Source organism: Mytilus edulis, chromosome 3 (genome assembly GCF_963676685.1).
Source record: "Mytilus edulis chromosome 3, xbMytEdul2.2, whole genome shotgun sequence".
Classification (NCBI taxonomy): Eukaryota; Metazoa; Mollusca; class Bivalvia; order Mytilida; family Mytilidae; genus Mytilus; species Mytilus edulis.
Window position 1 is genome coordinate 25,677,980 of NC_092346.1, and position 20,141 is coordinate 25,698,120.

The 20,141-nt window shown below is 31.2% G+C and overlaps 1 protein-coding gene across 2 annotated transcripts; it reads left to right on the forward strand.

Moving 5' to 3' along the window:
- Window positions 1-5,196: 5,196 nt before the first annotated feature.
- On the forward strand, window positions 5,197-18,740 carry LOC139516066 (UDP-galactose transporter senju-like). Of its 2 annotated transcripts, none has more exons than XM_071305885.1 (5): window positions 5,197-5,387; window positions 9,025-9,142; window positions 10,503-10,549; window positions 12,685-12,824; window positions 13,455-18,740. In XM_071305885.1, the coding sequence occupies exons 1-5, from the start codon at window positions 5,303-5,305 to the stop codon at window positions 14,079-14,081; spliced, it is 1,017 nt and encodes a 338-aa protein (XP_071161986.1). In that variant the 5' UTR covers window positions 5,197-5,302; the 3' UTR covers window positions 14,082-18,740. The 2 variants fall into 2 exon arrangements, with proteins under 2 accessions (XP_071161986.1, XP_071161987.1); XM_071305886.1 differs by having other exon boundaries at window positions 5,237-5,387; window positions 10,503-10,714; window positions 11,283-12,824.
- The last annotated feature ends 1,401 nt before the right edge of the window (window positions 18,741-20,141 follow it).

Sequence of the window (20,141 nt, forward strand, 5' to 3'; positions counted from 1 at the left end):
AAGAAATATGCAAAATTGACATCAAAATGTTAAAAAGAAACTTTTTGAACATTTCTTAATATTCTAGATGCGCTTTCATCTACACAAGACTCATCAATAGTGTCGAAATCATAACATTTGGCAGGCAAATTAAAAAAAAAACTAAACATATCAAAGTTGTCTTTTTACAAATCTTGGTAACATCTGCCATAACAACCATCGTTTTTTCGAATTATTCAAAGTAATGAAAATTTACAGAAAATTAACGAACCAATTTACTCCATGTCAGCACAGGAGTGTGACTCCCTGGAATTGGTAATGTCCTCGGTGATAATATATACAACCTTGAACTAAAAGTTGTGTTTGATCCGTGAATTGGTTATAACACATGAATGTGCTTATTTTTTCAGGTGCAAGTATATAATTGTTCGGAATAGCATACTTATTTACCTCATAATGGTAAATTTTGTTCACGCATCGTTGTATAATATATTATTGAATTTGATGCGACTGTCATACAAGTGAGAGGTTTTGCGCTATAAAATCAGGTTCAATCCACCAATTTCTACATTTGACAATGCCTGTACCAAGTCAGGAATATGACAGTTGTTGTCCATTCGTTCGATGTCTTTTATCATTTGATTTTGCCATTTGATTAGGGATTTTCCGTTTTGAATTTTCCTCGGAGTTCAGTATCATCCATGATTTTTGTGATTTTACTTTTTACAATGTAAATATCTCTAAAGTTATATAAACAGGAAATGAAGCAAAGAAAACTTTACCATGACCAATAAGTCAATTTTATTTATAATGAGTATTCGACTCCATACAGTCTGTTGCTCATTTTAGTACGTTCATCGGTCGGAGTTCGCTTACTTTACAGTTGTTTGTAAAACTGTATATAAATATATTTCTTCTCATTTCACTATTTGTTTTTCTTAAATATGTTAATCCATCAGTGAGAATGTTTAGTCAAACCACATCATGGTGAACCCAGAATAGGTTTATACTGATTAAAGTCAACAAATATGTTATGGCTAACATTGTTCTGATGAATTTAGTTTTGACTTGGTTTTTTTTTTTATTTTTTTTTATTTAACATCGTTGGTCAAAGGGAGATATTAGAGAGATACACATCATTGATCCTTCGATATACTTACAGAAATAAACGTAAACCTGAAGACAAAAAGGCACAATATGAAATTAGAATATGGTAAAGCTCTATAATGCGTAAGACTTCAACAACAAGCTAAATATAGCAACGACGACCAACTTATCTTTCATCAAGGCCAAGAACTGATGAATTGGAATCTTGAAAATACAAGAAGAAATCGTTTCGATTCAAGATAGATGTCACGTTATATTGAGAATCATACAAGTTTATTACCAACAGATGAAGAAAGGGAAGTTTTTAAAAGCTTAAAGTAAAAAAGGTTAGTCATAATGTAATATGGAACAGCAATGTCTGATGCAAGGGCTAATCTAAAATGTCAACCTGTCTTTATAGTCATTAAAAGCTGTCCCATCATTGAAGTAAGTTGTAGAAAATCAACGAATCAATCTTTTTCAATAAAGCAATTCTCCGTTGATAAATTTCGACATCGTTACGAAGCTATGGTTCACACTACGTCTAAAGGTTCAGGCAATGTTGATCTTTGGTAGATTTAGCGATTCCTTGTTTGGTGTCTTTTAGTAATATAGATAGCTTCTACTGTATTCAAGTAGTTATGCGATCATTGGTATGGTGTTATTCGTTATTTGTGGTTGTTTATGGTTTAGTAAACAAAATATTTTTTTTTATCGTGAAATTGGAAGATACTGCTGAAAAATGTCATGGTATTACAAGGCAAATATGATGGCAAGCATTTAAAAAAATGCATTGGTCTACGAAAAGCCAGTACGTAAAGCTCGCGAAAAGATACTTAATTGTTGAAGGTGTTTTTCAATTTCAATCCAGATTTCGCGGCTGATGTGCGTCACATATAAAAATGTGTATGGTAGGACAGAACAAAAACATTTATTATCATTCCCTTATATGAATCAAAGATATATCCGGGCTGATTTGTATACAAAAAAAGAATTCTTTATTGTTGAATATATCTATATGACCTAGGAGGCAGAAATTAAATTATATTGAGGATTGAGCGTTGTTCACATGTTTAATGAAAATAGTTCGGTTTCGTGATCATTTCTCATGTGAACGTCGACAATGAAACGGAATAAAAAGAGATGGTGGTAAAGAATTATGATAATTTGGCTTTCTTATTTGTCCATGTCCGGTAGATGACAGAGCAATTGTTTTATCTTTAGCCTACAGACAAGTCTATCACTGAATGTGAAATAATTGCATTCCATTCCAATGTACATGTTAGCAGCAGAACTCAAATTCGGTTGTCAGGTTCTAAGAGCTGCACGAAACCCAAATGTATATATTATATAAATACATATTTAAAACGTCTGAATATTAGTCCATTGCAGTCACGTCTCAGTCCTCACAGCTGAACGAACGTGCTGGGTCAGCTCTCATTTACCCGCTATCTACGTTGAGGGTTTACTATAGATGGATCAACGACATACTATTTTCGATGACGGAAACCAATCCAACGCTGTACATATGTCAAACCGCGTAAATACTAGCGTCAGCATACACTCCAAAACCCATTATAATTTGGGGGAGGGTATACCGACTGACGTCCGAGGGCTGTATCCTTCGTAATGGATAATCGACCTTTGGTCTTACTGTCATCGTTACTAATAAGTCCGAGATTCGTCGACCAGTACTCCATCATCGTGGTTAGCGGACTGCCAAGCTGATCAAACGGGCCCTTAAAGCAGACGTTGTGAAGATAACACATCAAAATAGTCAACAAACCAAACCAAAACAACTCACAAAACCAAGATGTCGGCCTTCAAAAAATTGCGTCTTCCACCTGTTCCCGACCGACTGCACAAAATATTTAAACGCCTTCGGGCACCGAGCCGACAATGCAAGGGCTGTATAGCTAGTCAAGGTTGTTAAAAATTCCATTTGCTGTTGTGAATACTAGTCAAAGATCTTTCCAACGAGAGTGCTGGATCGTTATGAGTAACGATACATGTACACAATAAACAAATTATATAAAAGCCTAAAAAGTGTACAAAACAACACCGATAACAAAAAAAGGAAACATTAAATGTAATTATCTATAACTATTTCGTATAACAAATATCCTTCATCAGTATTATTATGACTCGAGGATTGTGATGTTAAATGAATCATATCAATCTACTTTGATTAAACTATAAAAATCTTGAAATTTATACAATAAAATAACTTAGACGCTTGTACATTTTTTTAAACATGACTACAGATGCTTATATATCCCTTTTTGGTTTTTAAGAATTGACTTCAGTTTAACCGCCTATAAAGTTGTTGTCGCTAAGTTAGCATATATATTGTTTGAAAAACGCAAACAATTACATTGGTCTAAAAAATAAAAATGGAAATATTTGTACAAATGAAAATAGAAGTTTTATAAATGTTTTTTTTTTCAGTTTTAAATTCAGATTATTTACGATTAATCTAAAGTCTCTTGTGCATATAATTTTTTTTACAAGTAAACTTTCGAATCTTGACTGTAAATGAACACCAGTACACAGACCTATTTTTTTTAAAAAGGTTACTCGTCATTGCACCGATGTTTTTTTTAATTTTAATTGGTATGTTAATTTTCGAAAATTTTAAAAGCTTGAGAAATCATTGCAATTTAAATGCTATTTTTAATAAACATACGAAAAATTAAATCATAGATGATCAATTTTAACTGGTAGATGAATAGGTTTAGATAGAGAAAGAAGGTATTGTAATTTATGCAAAATGTTGAGCAGGATCTGCTTATCCTTCCGGAGCATCTGAGGTCACCCCCAGTTTTTGGTGGGGTTGGTGTTGCTTAGTCTTTAGTTTTCTATATTGTGTCTTCTATACTATAATTTGTCTGTTTTCCTCTTTGAGTGGCCATGGCGTTGTCAGTTTACTTTCGATCTATGAGTTTGGATATCCATCTGGTATCTTTCTCCCCTCTTTCATGTCAATGTCAAGAATAAGTTGACAAATTTCACATTCTTTTGAATTGTAGATCCCTAGACGATTCGAGAACTGTTTTGGATAATTATTATTGTAGCAGAGTAAATGTTATCAAGCTTAGTAAAGTATTACAAACGTTACAACACATATATAGGATTAAGTTAAAATATATTTAAAACTATAAAGGTTGTAAATCCTAGCAGTTCTTCCTGGTTAGCCTTTGTCTATTTTTTTTTTTTTATTATTATAATCACTATTTATTGTAACATTCTTTTATTGTCATGTGCACACTTAATTTTGTATCTTATATATCATCGTTTCATTCTTTGCATGTACCAATGTGTAATATATATGCCTACAGTGGTTTTAAAGAATAAAACTGTACGTCTTGTCTTGGCTTGTCTTGGCGTTGCTGAGTATTTATTTGATTACATTAATTTTCATGTAGTTACAGTTATTTTTTTCCAACTTGATTGATTAACATAATAATTAGTTTTACTTAAATTAAGGTGATTGAAAAGGTGTCATATTTCCAGTTCAAACAAATATAAATTATTTTGAAAGCCGGTTATGAAAAAATAATATGAAAGAAAAGACAAATAATAGATCAATAAAGGTTAGATTTTGCTTATTAATTGTTACCATTTATATCTTAATTGTTATCGTAATAATTTTTATTGCTAAAAATGTTCAAAATGATTTTTTGTTACCATTCTTAATCATCCATCCCCCACCTTTTTCGTGGGAAAACTTTGGTTGATTATATAGGGAATCACTGAAGCAAGACTGGAGCCCCTTTTTATGTCAGTCAGTGCCCTCCCCCCTTTTTCGTGGGAAAACTTTGGTTGATTATATAGGGAATCACTTAAGCAAGACTGGAGCCCCTTTTTATATCAGTCAGTGCCCTCCCCCCCCCCCCCTTTTCGTGGGAAAACTTTGGTTGATTATATAGGAAATCACTGAAGCATGACTGATGACTGGAGTCAGTTAGTGCCCCCCTTATGAAAACTTCTGGGTCCGCCACTGATAATTATTTTTTATTAATTTCAGATTTAGTAAAGTAACTGATAATATGTGAAAGGCCGAGTTAGATATAGTCCGAGTTTCGTATGGGCCGTGGAACCGGTTATTATCTAGTCGTTAAAGCGTTTATCACAACCAAATTTTATCTTTGACTTTGGAAGAAAATTGTAACCCGAGTAAAAAATTTGCGTGCACAAACTCGATAGTCTATTTTTCATAGCAAAATCAATTATCAAGATGGGGTGGTGTTCAGAAGATTTGTTTCCTACAAAATTCAGTTTGATCATATTTATTTCGTATATGGCACTGTTTATAAATCAAGGTAAGTGATGACATGACAAGACAGCCATATCCATGAGAACATAAACAAAAACTTTCGTTAGGGTCTAGATGTCTACATCTACATCTACATGGGTAATCCGCAATGAGTCGGTTGACTCATCACACGAATGTATTAAAATTAAAGTTGTGTCATCCAAAATGTGCTCTTTTAAAATCATACGTACAGGTGCCAGTGCAGACAAAAACGTGTGTGCTGATTTACGGACATCTGTGTGCTATGAGGTTGGTTTTGAATGCCTCATAGTCATCAATGTCCAATAAGCTAGGCGGTAGTTCATTCCAGTTTGTGATGGTTCTAACGAAGAAGCTATGTTTTCTTTGTTCAGAACTTGATCCTAATCTGACAAATCGTTGTTGATGGAACTGACGTGTCATTCTTGCTGGTGTCATCAAGTATTCTGGCACTGTGCCCTGTGGTACACCAGATTTTACATTTACAGATGATGATTCATCGCCGTCTACTAGTACTTTCTGCTGTCTAGTTGTTAACCAAGACTTCAGCCATCCGTGGATGTCTCCTCTGACTCCATAGTGGTCTAGTTTATGGAGGAGTCTGATGTGGGGTATGGTGTCAAAGGCTTTACTGAAGTCAAGTATCAATAAGTCAGTTTGTTGTTTGGAATCTAAATACCTGCTTATTTCTTCAACTGTAATAATAAGCTGTGTTTCACATGATCTCTTTTGCCGAAATCCATGTTGGAAGTCTGCAAGGATCTTATAACATTCTAAGTGTTCCATGATGTGTTTAAAGATTATGTGCTCCATTACTTTACACGGTACTGATGTAAGCGATACCGGTCTATAATTTACTGGTTTTGATCTATCTCCTTTCTTGAAAAGTGCTGTTATGTTTGTAGCATAATGATAAAGGTAATAAGAGACAGGTTTAAACTGTAATATAGCCTGTATATTTATACCTGTTGAAATACGTGTACTGATTTATGCAAAATTAAAACAACAGTAAGATGATTTTGAATTTTATTACTGAGCCAAGGCCACAGTTTGTTTATATTTTGTAAAAAATATGACTTTTAATACAATACAAATCACTTATTGCAAATCTTTGTACAGATACTGAAACTCTAACTAATTGATCTGAGGCGAGTTTCCCTAGAGAACTCATAATTTTTGTTTTCTATCAGTATCAGAAAGTATCACAATTTGAATAAGCAGTTGACAAATTTCATTAAGTTCACAAACAGGATAAAGTAAAAATGTTCGACCTGGTTAAGTTTCTTTTTCGATGATCAGGCCACGATTAAAAATATTTGGGTTTGCCCAAACCCTACCCAAAGGTTGAGACAGTGGGTAGGTACAATGTAGGTAGGCATTTTCTGTTTTTTTTCAAAAAGAGAAATTGAAGTATCAGGTGTTTATTAGTCTTCTTGCCTATCTGATTAAAAAAAACTTCTTCAAATCAGGAAAATAAAAGAATTTGAGTAGGCTTTTTTTTTTCTGGGTAGGTAGTGTTTGGACAAACAAACCTATTTTTTTTATGGCCTCATAGATATGTTATAAGGGGACGAAGTGCCCTATAACAGTAAAAAAAAAAAAAAAAATTCTAATGTATTTATATTATGAACTAAAAAATCATTAACTTTTTTTTCTAACATTTTTTAGTTTCCCGCTTTAGCACAGTAATAATCTCTTTTGTTCTTCCAGTCTCGTTTGTCATGAAATTTTGAGTATAATACATTTATCAGTCTAGTAATTAATTTAGTAATACCTGTACAATGTATATAGGAATGTGCACAATAACTTTCATTTCGATTATTCTTTGATATGAAAAAAAAACGTTACCTGATGATAGCGTGTCTTTATTTACATTGAAAACGACAATATGACTAATATTAAACGTTACAGTCATGACAGTATTTCTGTTTCTTTTTAAACATTAAAATATGTTAGAATTAAATAAAGGTAATTGATACGGACTTCGTCCCCTTTCACAGGTCACTCCCGCCTCATACATGTATATTGTATTACGAATATATGATTTCCCACATGTTCAACATGGCATACATGTACATTTGTTTTATTTAAGTAATCTTTTATTATCATCATGATCATGAATATATTCATATTTCATGATCATATATAAAATAACACATGTACAGCTACACTTGAAAAACAATTTGGATTTCTAATTAAGTCCAGAACAATTTTTTGATTTGCTAGCCCTTAGAAACTGAATCCTTTTTAACATATTTAAACCCTATTTAACTCTGTTCTGGAAAATATCACCAATGTCACCTCAAACCTACAACATCATTCTATATAGGTACCAATATATTTGACGCAGGTTCAAGGCGGTGTATTTTGTAAAAACGAAATTCTTCAATAGAGTTAATAGGGCTAGCTTGAGGGTGACCAAATCAGAAAATGACCCTTGACTTGTAATTATCAACACTAACATTTTGGATTCTAATTAAGGATAATGATCATGAAGGTAAATTGTTATTGGTTATTATTATTATAGTGTGGTAAATGTATGTGTTCAATCATTCATTCATATATGTCCTGGTAATATATATTTTAATACTGGAAGAGTAATGGATTTTAAATTTTGATGGAAAAGGTCTTAAAAGTCATTGAAGAATTATAAACATTGTAATATAGTTTTAAGTCCATTGTAAGTGTTGGAAAATAATTTGATATGATTGTGAAGAGACTTCACATGTCACTTAGTGACTTACATGTAAATGGGTTGTTTTAACAACAATCATGACAATGAAAGAATTATTGTTTCTAAGACAGTACATTGTACTTCACAATCATTTTTACTGATAGAAAATCGATTGTGAAAAGGGCACTTTTATCCATGTTATTTCAAAAATGGTACAAGATTAGTTTGGATTTTCTATATGTAATGTTTAAAGGACAGGAAGGCATTGCTCATAACATCTGAGGTGCATGGCCCTTCCAAGTTCTACTCACACTTACATACAATGTATATCACCAAAATTGTATAATCATGATAATGGTGAACTTAAAACTTGTAGTGTTGAGCTTATTACATGTATCACATAATCATATTCATGATATTATTAACTCTTTTTATTCATTGAAAAAAGGATGTTGATCTGTTCCTTCATATTTGAAATACAGTACAACCTGTGACAACCTTTGATAAATACTCACCATGTGCTATAAAACATGGCCTTGTCCTATGTGTCATCAGGCACAGCAATTGCATGGATGAAGTACAATTGTAATAATACAGCAGTAAACTAAGCACAACAACAAATGATGACCATGGAGTTCATAAAGCATACATTTGTAGGTCATAACCATGGGCTGGTGGTCAATCTAGACATATAGAAACTTGTAAGATTGAGGACATTTTTTTAATTTATAAAATAGTCCAATTATCTTTTTAGCTATATATTTAACCAGCTGTTTTATTGAATTCAAATTTTGATTTTGTTTCTGTCATTATCATAGAATTTTAATTTTGCAAATAATTATATTTGATCTGATGAGACACACAATATAATATGCATGTTCATATTCATTGGTGTATAACACAGAAAGCATTTTATATAATCTTTATGTTTTGTAAAAACTGCATTTTTGTACATACTGACAATAATGCCTAAATCTTTGCTTTCTTTCAGGTATTTTGGTAACAGCATCTAAAAGTAAAGACAACACATACAATTACAATACCGTTACAGCTGTGTTATTGACAGAATGTGTCAAGCTTGTGGCAGCTGCTTGTATATTTTTAAAAGAGTGAGTTATTATATTATTTGTCTAGCTCATTTTATCATTCATTTTGTCATATTCTTATATATGTTTTATTTTTCCTGGTCACAAATTGAAATTTCTTTGGAGAACACCAACTTAGATATATTTATATATAAAATCTATTTTTACAGTCATATCATTCTCAGCATCTTATTTGTAAATACAATGTATAATGTTTCTCATACAAAATTGATATTTGACTTTTTTATTAGCATTAGTTTTATTATGGAGGTGATAATACTGTGAAATCTGTACACAGTACACACATAAACTATTTTGTTTTTTACTTACATTTGTATTTAATTTTTATAACTGGTTTATGATTAGATGATTAAAAACTATATTTTTTTTCAATATTTCAAAATGAGTTCAAAGCAATTTTTAATATGACAAAGGCAAATTTGAGTTCTACATTTAATCTGCTAAAAGATTAATACATTCAATTTGATAGTAACAATGTATATTCTTATAAAAAAAAGGGAAATTTACATGTATGTAGCTTAATTATCTAAATTAGTCTCTTGTGGAGAGTAGTCTCATTGACAATCATACCACATCATCTAATTTATATAACACTGAAAATCTGGATAAAAATCCCCATTTATAAATATAAGGCACAAACTCCAGCAGAAAATTATCAAATCGCTGGAACATTTTATATTTTAAGTTGATTTTCAACACAAGAACTTTCTTACTAATTAATACAGTTGACAGGTTTCTTTCTTCTGTTAATCTGACCAATTTAAGCACTTACTGACCTCTCACAAATCCTGCAGATTTAAGTTATTTTTTATGATGAGACTTCATGACAACTGTACATGTGAGGGGTGTTGTTTTTTTTATTATTTTGCCTTTTTTCAATTAAAGGTATTCCACCAGTAGCTATATCTTCTTTAACTAGCCTCATTATACTGTAGATGGGAGCACTTTTTGAACCTGTATATCAAATGATGCGCAAATTTATATATTATAAGGTCAAAATTCATTTGTAACATGCACATGTACATTTGTACTAGTTCAAGTAGATATATTTCTATTTTCATTTATAGATAAACGAAGATGTAGTATAAGTTCTAATGAGACAACTCTCCATCAAAGTCACAATTTGTAAAAGTAAACCATTATAATTCAAAGTACCGTCTTCAACACAGAGCCTTGGCTCACACTGAACAGCAAGCTTTAAAGTGCCTAAAAAATACTAGTGTAAAACCATTAAAACGGGAAAACCAAAAAAATGAGTAACACTTATAAACCACATCAACAAACTACAACCAGTGAACATCATTTATTTAGTTTTATGTTTATTTTTCATCGCCATTCATTAGTATTTTCTTTCAATTTTCAGTAATACAGTCAGTTCTCTGCTGTCAGATATTTCCAAGCATAAAGATGGTAAGTATAAATTATAACCTGCCCTTTTCCATATTGGCCCTGGTATCATCCTGAGACTCCCATATAGGCCATTGAGGCTTTAGCTGAGGGCGGATATGGGTCGAGGGATGATACCAGGGCCAAAATGGAAAAGACATGTTATAATCTATTTATCACATATTTAAAGTCATAAGAAACCTCAAATTAAAAAAAAATATGCATATGTTTTTTATAACTAAATGGATAGTTTTCATTAAACAACTTTATGTACATATACTTTTTTCTGAGGAAAATTCTTTAATTTGTCCACATTTAGAAGAAGTGTACTTATTTTTAATTGCTTGCTGCCAGCAAGCAATTCAATGACATATTTTCCGTATGCATAGTGACCCGAGCGTAACCCTCCTCGTAAAAATCCGGTGACCACAATACGCATGGATCTGTCATTGAAATAAACAAATATCTGATTATACATGTTAAACACGTGCTCAATACCCATGCTTTTTGTGATTTGTTTACTATAAGGTGACAATCGGTAAAACTCGGCTTCAAATCACGGCATTTAATGAGCAGCCATATTTTTTAAATCATAACAAACAGAGAGAAAAAAATTAGCGATTATATGATATATTTGCGAAAATAATGATAAAATCGTGCACATAGGACTAAGTTTATGATGTATACATGCATTGGTTCAAGAATTGGACAAACATTATTTTTCACCACTCACTCACTCGTTTCATATGACTTTAAGTTCTGCAGAATAGAGACAAAAAGTTCAATTATTACAATTTAATGAAACATAACAGGTAAAATTTAAAATTTTGTATCACAAAAGTGTTATCAATTGTCGTTAAGGACGCAATGACGTCACGTCATTTGGAATCAGGGCACAATAACCAATAACCTCTTTTTTGCCCCAGGCATTTTTGAGGTTATTGCATATGCAAAACCCAACGTATTTGTAACAAATATGTGGTAAGGAATTCTTATCTACTGTTTGTATATCGTCTACAACACAAAATGTATATAATTATAGGTACATGTAGGGCAATATGCAGTACATTACATATACAGTGTTATAGATATAAGAAGATGTGGTATGAGTGCCAATGAGACAATTCTCCTTCTAAGTCACAATTTATAAAAGTAAACCATTATAGGTTAAGGTATGGTCTTCAGCAAGTAGCCTAGGCTCACACCGAACAGCAAGATATAAAGGACCCCAAAAATTACTAGTGTAAAACCATTCAAATGGGAAAACCAACGGTCTCATCTATTTAAAAAACAAGAAACACTTATGAACCAGATAAACAGACGACAACCACTGACTTAGGATAGGTACAGTGTATGCATGAAAGTCTAAACAAATAACAAAAACCTGAAAAACAGCTGACTCTATAACAGAAAGTTTGTAAAAACTCAAATAAAATTTTCAGAAACAACACACTAAGTGAACAGATTTCAGTTCTTTAACAACCATGTTTGTGGAGTAAAATTGAAACATTTAATAATAATTGAGGAAAATTATGAAAATGGACTCATTAGTTTGGTACAACAGGTTTATCATTTACAGCCATGCAGGATTTTCAATTATTACCTTCATTTAGTGACTGAATTTGGGAGAGTTGCATGCTATCTTTGTGAAATAAAACCCTTCTTGATACATCTTTTTGAGATTAGTAGTAGATAACCTGTTGGCAGACTTTTAAGTCTTGTCCATATTCAACATACATGTATCAATATTTCCAAACATTTGCTTGACATGTATTTCATACTATCATGACTATTCTTAGCCTCTGCTAAACTTATAAACTTGATTATTTCTCATCATGGTGAATATGCATGAAGTTTTAGCCATTGGAACTTTAAAAAATCTTTTGGCGTGTCACATCATTATTTATTACTATTTATTTTATTAGGGGATACAATAAGCACGATGTGCCCAAGTCAGTATTTAAGAAGAAATTGCTTCTAAAAGCTTGCAAAGCATTTTATAAATTTTAGGTTTAACTGTGTGAAGAAATTAACACAATACATGCGTTTAAATTATTTTAATCTTAAGAGAAGCATTTTCTTCCTTTTAATAATTAACGCATATGTACAAAAAAGTGACTCACAGTTTATATCAACTGTGTATTATTATTTTTTTTCAGTGTTACTGTATTACATGGTACCATCAGCATTATATTGTTTATACAATAACCTGGCTTTCGTAAACCTGGCATCATATGATCCAACTACATACTTCCTATTATTACAGTTCAGAGTTGTATTGACTGGTGTGATATTCCAGGTGAGTTCTTGTTTTTTAACAGGAAGAAAAACTACAAATACAGTTCACTCAAGATAAATATGTAGAAATATGAAGATGTGATATATTTAATAATGAGACCAAATTATGTGGAATAAGGAAACTATAGGTTAATCTACCACCTTAAAAAAAATAGCAAAACCTATATCACACAGCAAGCTTAAAAATGCTCCAAAATGACAAATGAAAAAATATTTTAAAATAGAAAGTAATGGCTTAATTTATGAAAAGAAACCAATTAACAAATATGGCATTCAGCAACTAACAACAGCCACTGAAATACAGGCTCCTTTAGATGCTAATTTCAAAAGTTAAAAATCTCTTTATACAACATATATTTCTTGGAATTGTTAGGCAACTAAGGTCCAAATCGTTCTGTCAAAGTTGACCTGGAATGGATTGGGCTATTTTAAGGTCCCTTATCGTTGTATACCTCCGAAAAATCCGAAAAGAGCTTCAGACAAACCAAACTTTGAACTGTTACTTTCATCATTTAACAAAAATTCCAAGTATTTCAAAATATTATGAGTAAAAACATGACTGGTAAATCCATGGTGGTTACTGATATTATAATTTTCCATATCTAGTAACATTTTAAATTGTTCTTTTCAGATTGTTTTCAATAAGAAATTGACAACACTTCAGTGGGTATCATTAGGATGCCTTACATTTGGATGTATCTTGAAAGAGTATGGTAAAATGTCAGAAAAAACAAGTGCCACATCATCAGATTTCATGTCCTACCTTGATCCTCACCTGTTTCTGATCATTGTCCAGGTGTTTAGCTCATGTTTTGCAGGTGTGTACAATGAGTACCTGTTGAAAGACAAAGGTGTCGACGTCCATATAATGGTACAGAATGTATTCATGTATTTAGATTCTATCTTATGTAACGTCATAGCTCTGGGATTTAAAGGAGATTTGGCCAATGCCTTCACATTTACGAGTCTCAGCGCTATGGCCCAACCAAGCGTGATATGTATAGTTCTGAACAATGCCGCTATTGGCATTGTCACTAGTTTATTCCTGCGATCGCTGAATTCCATTTTGAAGACATTTGCCAGTGCTTTAGAACTGATGTTTACTGCAGTTTTGTGCTGGATGATTTTTGGTATATCTATAGACATGTACACAGTAGTGGCACTTGGAATTGTAACTGCAGCCACTTTCCTGTATTCTCACAAACCTGTTGTCAACCTGGCCAAGACAGATGAACACAAAACAAAAGAAGATGTCTAAATAAATCTGTCTACATTTTAGAAAGACTGATACCTTTAAAACCAATGAAACAAAACCAAAACCTTGCAATTTGCCAAAATGACAACATGATTGTCTTTTCAGATGAGGGCTTTAACTTTTTTTTGTCATGTTGTTAAAAATATATATACAATTAAGTTTTAATTATGCCCCAAATTCTTTTGCTATTGATATGGTTATTTGAAACCATGATTTGAACAACCTACATTAGTTAAAGTCTTGATCATATTTAAAATTGATAAATGCAATATTCTTATTGCAAAAATTATGATTTACTGACTGGTTTTGAGTTTGAACATATGTTAAAATGGGCTTAAAGTCATATATTATGATTTTTTTCCATTCAGTTCTTAATTTCTTTAATAGATATAGTAACTAATCATAAAAGGACTTTTCAGTGCAATGTTTTCTGGGAATATTGCATTGTGAAAAATTGTTATAATAGACAATTCAATTAGTACAATCAAACTAGTGTTTCTCCTTATACTTAAACATTGGTTGACTCTTGAGAAACATTTAACATTGGATAGCTGTACGTTTTAAATTTATGTCAAATTCCTTTGTTCATTTAATGTTTGTTACAAATGTGTTTGTGTGGCTTATACTAAGTCAAATATAGTGCATAGATTTTAAAGTTATAATTATTAAATTGAAAAATTTCTGACATAGGGAAAAAGTTGCACCAACTGCAGTATGGTTTGTCTTAAATTATAGACAGTAAAGTATATATTTAAATACCACTAACATCAATGTCATCTGCATTGAAGTTTATATAATAAACTAAGCTTACTAATTCATGAAACATTAGCAGTTTAGCTTGTAGATTTGTGGGTTTTCAGGGTTGATTCATGATAAATATATACACACAAAGTTTTTATTTATAGTCTGCATATTATATCTTTATTTAAGGATCATTATATTTATATTTATGCAAATGTTCTATGCAAATTTTTCTATTGCTAATTTATAATTTTTGTATTGTTTGAAATAAATATTGTATGTTTTCTTTGTTAAGAATGTCAGTCAGAGGTAATTCTTATCCAAGTGTTTTTTATTTACTTGAATATGTGAATAATTTTGGAGTTGGAATTATGTCCCTTGGACATATAGATTTTTTTTAACTAATATATAAATACAGTGTAACCTACCTAATCCGACACCTGAGTATTCCGACATCCTGCTTTAACCAACACATTTTCATGGTCCCAAAGAATGCCTATCATGGCGGGAGAAAACCTGAATATTCCAACACCCTGCTTAATCTGACATTTTTTCTGGTCCCCCAGTGTGTCGGGTAACACAGGTTTAATACACTGTACATTTTGTAAGTCAAACTTTGAAGAAATTGCTCTTTAATGATGTTCAAAGGTCTGTTTTTGTTGTTGTAGTCTTTTATTCTATCCTCAAAAGTATTATTTTAGGGACAATGAAATGATTAAGGGGAGATCATTCAAATTTTGATAGAAAATTAAAATCTTACAAATTTTCTCATACAAGTAATTAGAATAACTAATATAACATCTTCAAGTGAATAAATATGGCTTGTATTAGTACTACCTCTGATTGAATGTTATAGTATAAGTCCCTCCAAAGGTTGTTTGTAGTAAGGAAATGTTCATTAAAAATTTCTTAGTATTAATGGTTAAAGATTACTTAACATAGAGATGTGACCAGAAAATTAAGACAATCTCAAGAATCTCTCAAAGAAAAATCCCAAAACGTAGCTATGTCCAGTTGCAGCTGGTAGTTTAGTAGACTTATGTCCTAGTAACCTTTTGATAACCTTTTGACGACTGTTAAGTTTGTTACCATTGTCTTTTGATTAAAAATTCCTTAAGACTGTGTTGTTTTGTGTCATATTTAATATAGTGTATTAATTTATTGCTATTATAGAAGTGATAGGTATAGAGTTATGTTTGTGATAGTTTTGTATATTTTTCTTTAGCTCATGACAGTAAATGTCATTGAGTGCTTATTTCATTTTCTGTCAGAGGTTAAACCTTTCCACTTTTTAATGCTAAAATAAAGTCTGTAAATTTTGTCCCATTTACCATACTAAATGAAAAAAAAGTTGTTTAATGTTTTATGGATTTAAGAATTATCATACAATCAAAATAATAAAAAGCATTCTTTGCAATGCATGTAAAAGCCACTACTTAAGGCTGAGTGAGATATGACACTTAGATTGAACAAAAGAAATTGCATGTCAACTCCTATGGGTAGGCAGAGTGAACAAGCTAGAAATTATGCCCACCTGGTGCCCACTCCCATTGTGGACGTGTGGACAAAGCAAAATAAACCTGAGGTGTAGTGTACATATAGTTCAAATTCACTGTAAAATAAAAGAATTAAGAATGTTGTGTTTTAATTGACATCCTAACATATTATGAATATAATTTTTTTGTTGGCAAAATCAAGATGAATGTCTTGTTTCTTAAAGTGTAATGTTTTAAAATCTTTGTTTTAAGAATAATAAGTACATGGTAAATAAACTTATCTTTCAAAAACGTAATAAAAAGAAATCATGCAATTAATTTCTCAGATTAGTATACTTAAATTTTCTTAAAATACATACACATTTAATGTAAGTGTATTCCCCCAATCATTTATTACATAAGCACACAAATCTATAAATAGATTAATGATGTAATTTCTAATGTTAAATTGATGTTGCTACAGTAAAAAAAATTGATTGCTTTTGAAATGATTGCAAATGAATATGGTACAAATATATGAATGTTTTACATGAAAATTATAATTTGATTGTTTTATAATGTGGGAAGTTTTGATTTAAATATTTGCATAACTAGTGGTAACTCTTTTGTCTTATGAGGGATTAATTAATTAACTGCAGTAAATTCAGATAAAATTTGGGTATTTATGTATCATTGAACAACTGAAATAGCTGACAAAAAAGAGAGTAAATCAAGTTGACTTCCATTAAATGTGAAAAACAGTTTATACATTTAAATAGGTCTCAATTATAATGGTTTGGATCTCCACCAAATATGTAGACTACATAAAAGGAGATATTGTAAAGATATCTGAACTGACATAATTAGTCATGACTACTTCTTGTATGTCTTACTTTGAGGGATTTTAAATGTTTTTAGATTTCAGGGTAGTTCAAATCAAATCAGAAATTCCTGCTCCAGTCTCATTGTGGGGGTCCTGAACTTGGTCATTGATATGATTTATGTTGAATACAACACCATTAATTGAATAAATTAAATATCAATCATGCATTGACTGTGGTGCTTCATAAAAATAATCAAAACATTGTTTTATTGGGCTGGAGGACACACTAAATTACATTTGAGCTAATTTTTAAATTAAACATAAATCAAGCAATTAATTTTGGAAAATACTTGGCCTCACCTGTAATAATCAAATACAGTATATAATATCTATTAATTTTGTATGATCAATTTTGTCCTTCTTAATTCTGGGTACAGTTGCAATTATTTCAAGTAGAATTTTCTGATTTTTTACATATTGGTTCATGTGGGTGTTCATGGGGATTTTTCAATGGTTATTTTATGTTGCTGAAAGTGGGTCAACTTGTGTATGATATTTTTTATTACTATATTTTGAATTTTGTATGATAAATTTTGTCATACTTAAATCTGGATATTGTTGGTTCAAGTAGAATCTATTGTTTAATAAAATTTCGCTTGTAGATTTACTGTTATTCAAATGTATAAGTTTTAAGGCATAGAAGTGGGAAATAGGCAACAGTTAATAGTGTGATGTTTGGACAATGAGAGGACAAAATTACCATCTTCATCTTATTGCTTTCAGTATGTGGGATGGTAAGTTTGACTCGTCAATTGCTCAAACTAGGATTTAGAAATGACAATTGCTGTTTCTCTGAAAAACATGCAGCATTAAGAAGTAACAGCAAGGACTAGTTTTCACAAAGTCAGAATAATGTGTCGCTGTAGGGTGATTTGTCTTTTTTCAAACAGCTAATTTATAGGGTAGAAAGTATAAAAAAGGATGTGGTATGGAACAGAGTTGGATGTATTCATTTCTTAACAACTGGATATTGTCCTTGAAATAATTTTAATTTTGTCAAAACAATTGCTGCTTAGTGTTTTTCAGAAGACATCATTCAATTTTTTACAGCCTGTAGCTGAAGTTTCAAGAGATATTTTTTTCTGTCCATCCATATTTTTTTAACTTTTGATGTGTCTCATTGTTTTATCTTTCTGCTGAGATCAGTGTGTATTCTATAAGTAAATTCTTCATTAGCTACTTATAAACAATCAAAGTGCCATATTGACTTTAGCAAGGTCATAGTAGACTTACAAAATACTTTCAGAGTCGGGTTTCTTATTTCCAATACATTATAATAAATGTGTGTATTGTAACTGTAATTTTCCCTTGGTTCTTTGGATATTTTTTCATTTTAGAACATGTAACATGTTTTTGTCAGAGATGAAATATTCATTAGTTATATGTAATACAACACTGATGACCACAAAATGTAATGATTGGAATAAAAATAGATGCATCTCCACTCCTTTTCTTTAAATTTATTTTTTTGTACACTGATGTTATATATCTTATGACAATTATTATTTAATCCTCGTTACTGTGATAAATGTTTGTATGGCAATAAAACTTTTAAAAAATCAATTTAGTTTATATGCTTCTGAGGAATTTGGTTTTAAAATCTTTTTGAAATTTTCGTCACACATGATACAACTGTACATAGAATACCACATAAGGATGTGAAAAAAAGAAGGCATCATATAGACAAAGGAAAGTGAAAACTTTTTATTTATACATAGATTTTAAGTTGTCAATGCAGATTTTGTTGTCAAATATGTTGGCGGTTTTGGCGTTGTCGTCAACAATGTATTATTTTGTGATTAGGTCTAGTTTATGGTGAACCACTAGTGGTAAGTCAAAGATATTTGGTATGCAGTTGTATTAGTATTGGCACATCTCATTTCCATGGAGAGTTTTGGGCCTGCCCCCTCAGTCATGGTCAATTGACTTTGAAACTTTTGCTTTTTTTTTTATGTATGTTTGTGATTAGATCAGTTTATGGGAAACCACCAGTGGTAATTTAATGATAATTGGAATGCAGTTGTATAAGCATTGGCATATCTTATTTCCATGGAGATTATTTGGGCCTGCCCCCTCAGTCATGGTCTATTGACTTTGAAACTTTTGCTTAGTTTTCATGTATTAGTTTGTGATTTGGTAAGTTAATGGGGAACCACTAGTGGTAAGTTAATAATGATTGGTATGCAGTTGTATAAGCATTGGCATATCTCATTTCCATGGATATTGTTAAGCCATGTTCCCTCAGTCATGGTTCATTGACTTTGAATATTTGCAAAACTTACATGTTAAATTGTTGCTATTTTAATTTCAACATTTGCATTATTGAAATTACAAAAAGCGAGACATATCTCTGTGATAACAGTTTATTATGCGTCCAAAGCTTTTCTGGATTTACCTTCATTAGGAAAATATTTAAAGGCAAGGCTGTAAGAGCTGAAACAGGTGACGAGCTATATCATTTTTGTCATTATAAATCCCCACAGACGCAAGGAACCTGCATCAAATAATGTTTGATTTTAAAAAGAAAAATTGAAGAGACTGAACATATCAAAGGTACATTCAAAACAAATTAACTGAAGAGATACTGACAACCACATGACAAAAAAGAGTTACTATAGAAATACAGATATCCACAAAACACTCCTTAAAAATCTAAAGGCTGAATAACGTGATCCACACAAAAATTGGGGGTTTTATTGTTCTGACAATTTGAAAATCTATTTTAAGAACTAAATCATGTAAAATAGTTGCTGCGGCGTATACTTTGCTAATAGAGCAAATATAACCGGAGTAAAATTGTTCAATTGGTCAAGATCTATCAGCCTTGAAATTTTCAGAAGAATCGGACAACCCATTATTGGGTTGCTGCCACTGAATTAGTAGTTTTAACGAAATTTTGCAGTTTTTTATTTTTATTTTGAATATTTTTATGAACTGTAAACAGCAATAATGTTCAGCAAAGTA

What these genes read in the sequence shown, in the direction of transcription:
- LOC139516066 (XM_071305885.1), top strand. Translation starts at nt 5,303, where the DNA reads ATGGGGTGGTGTTCAGAAGATTTGTTTCCTACAAAATTCAGTTTGATC. An exon ending in TATTTCCAAGCATAAAGATG is followed by an intron (nt 10,550 to 12,684) that starts GTAAGTATAAAT and finishes ATTTTTTTTCAG; the next exon opens with TGTTACTGTATTACATGGTA. An exon ending in TGACTGGTGTGATATTCCAG is followed by an intron (nt 12,825 to 13,454) that starts GTGAGTTCTTGT and finishes TGTTCTTTTCAG; the next exon opens with ATTGTTTTCAATAAGAAATT.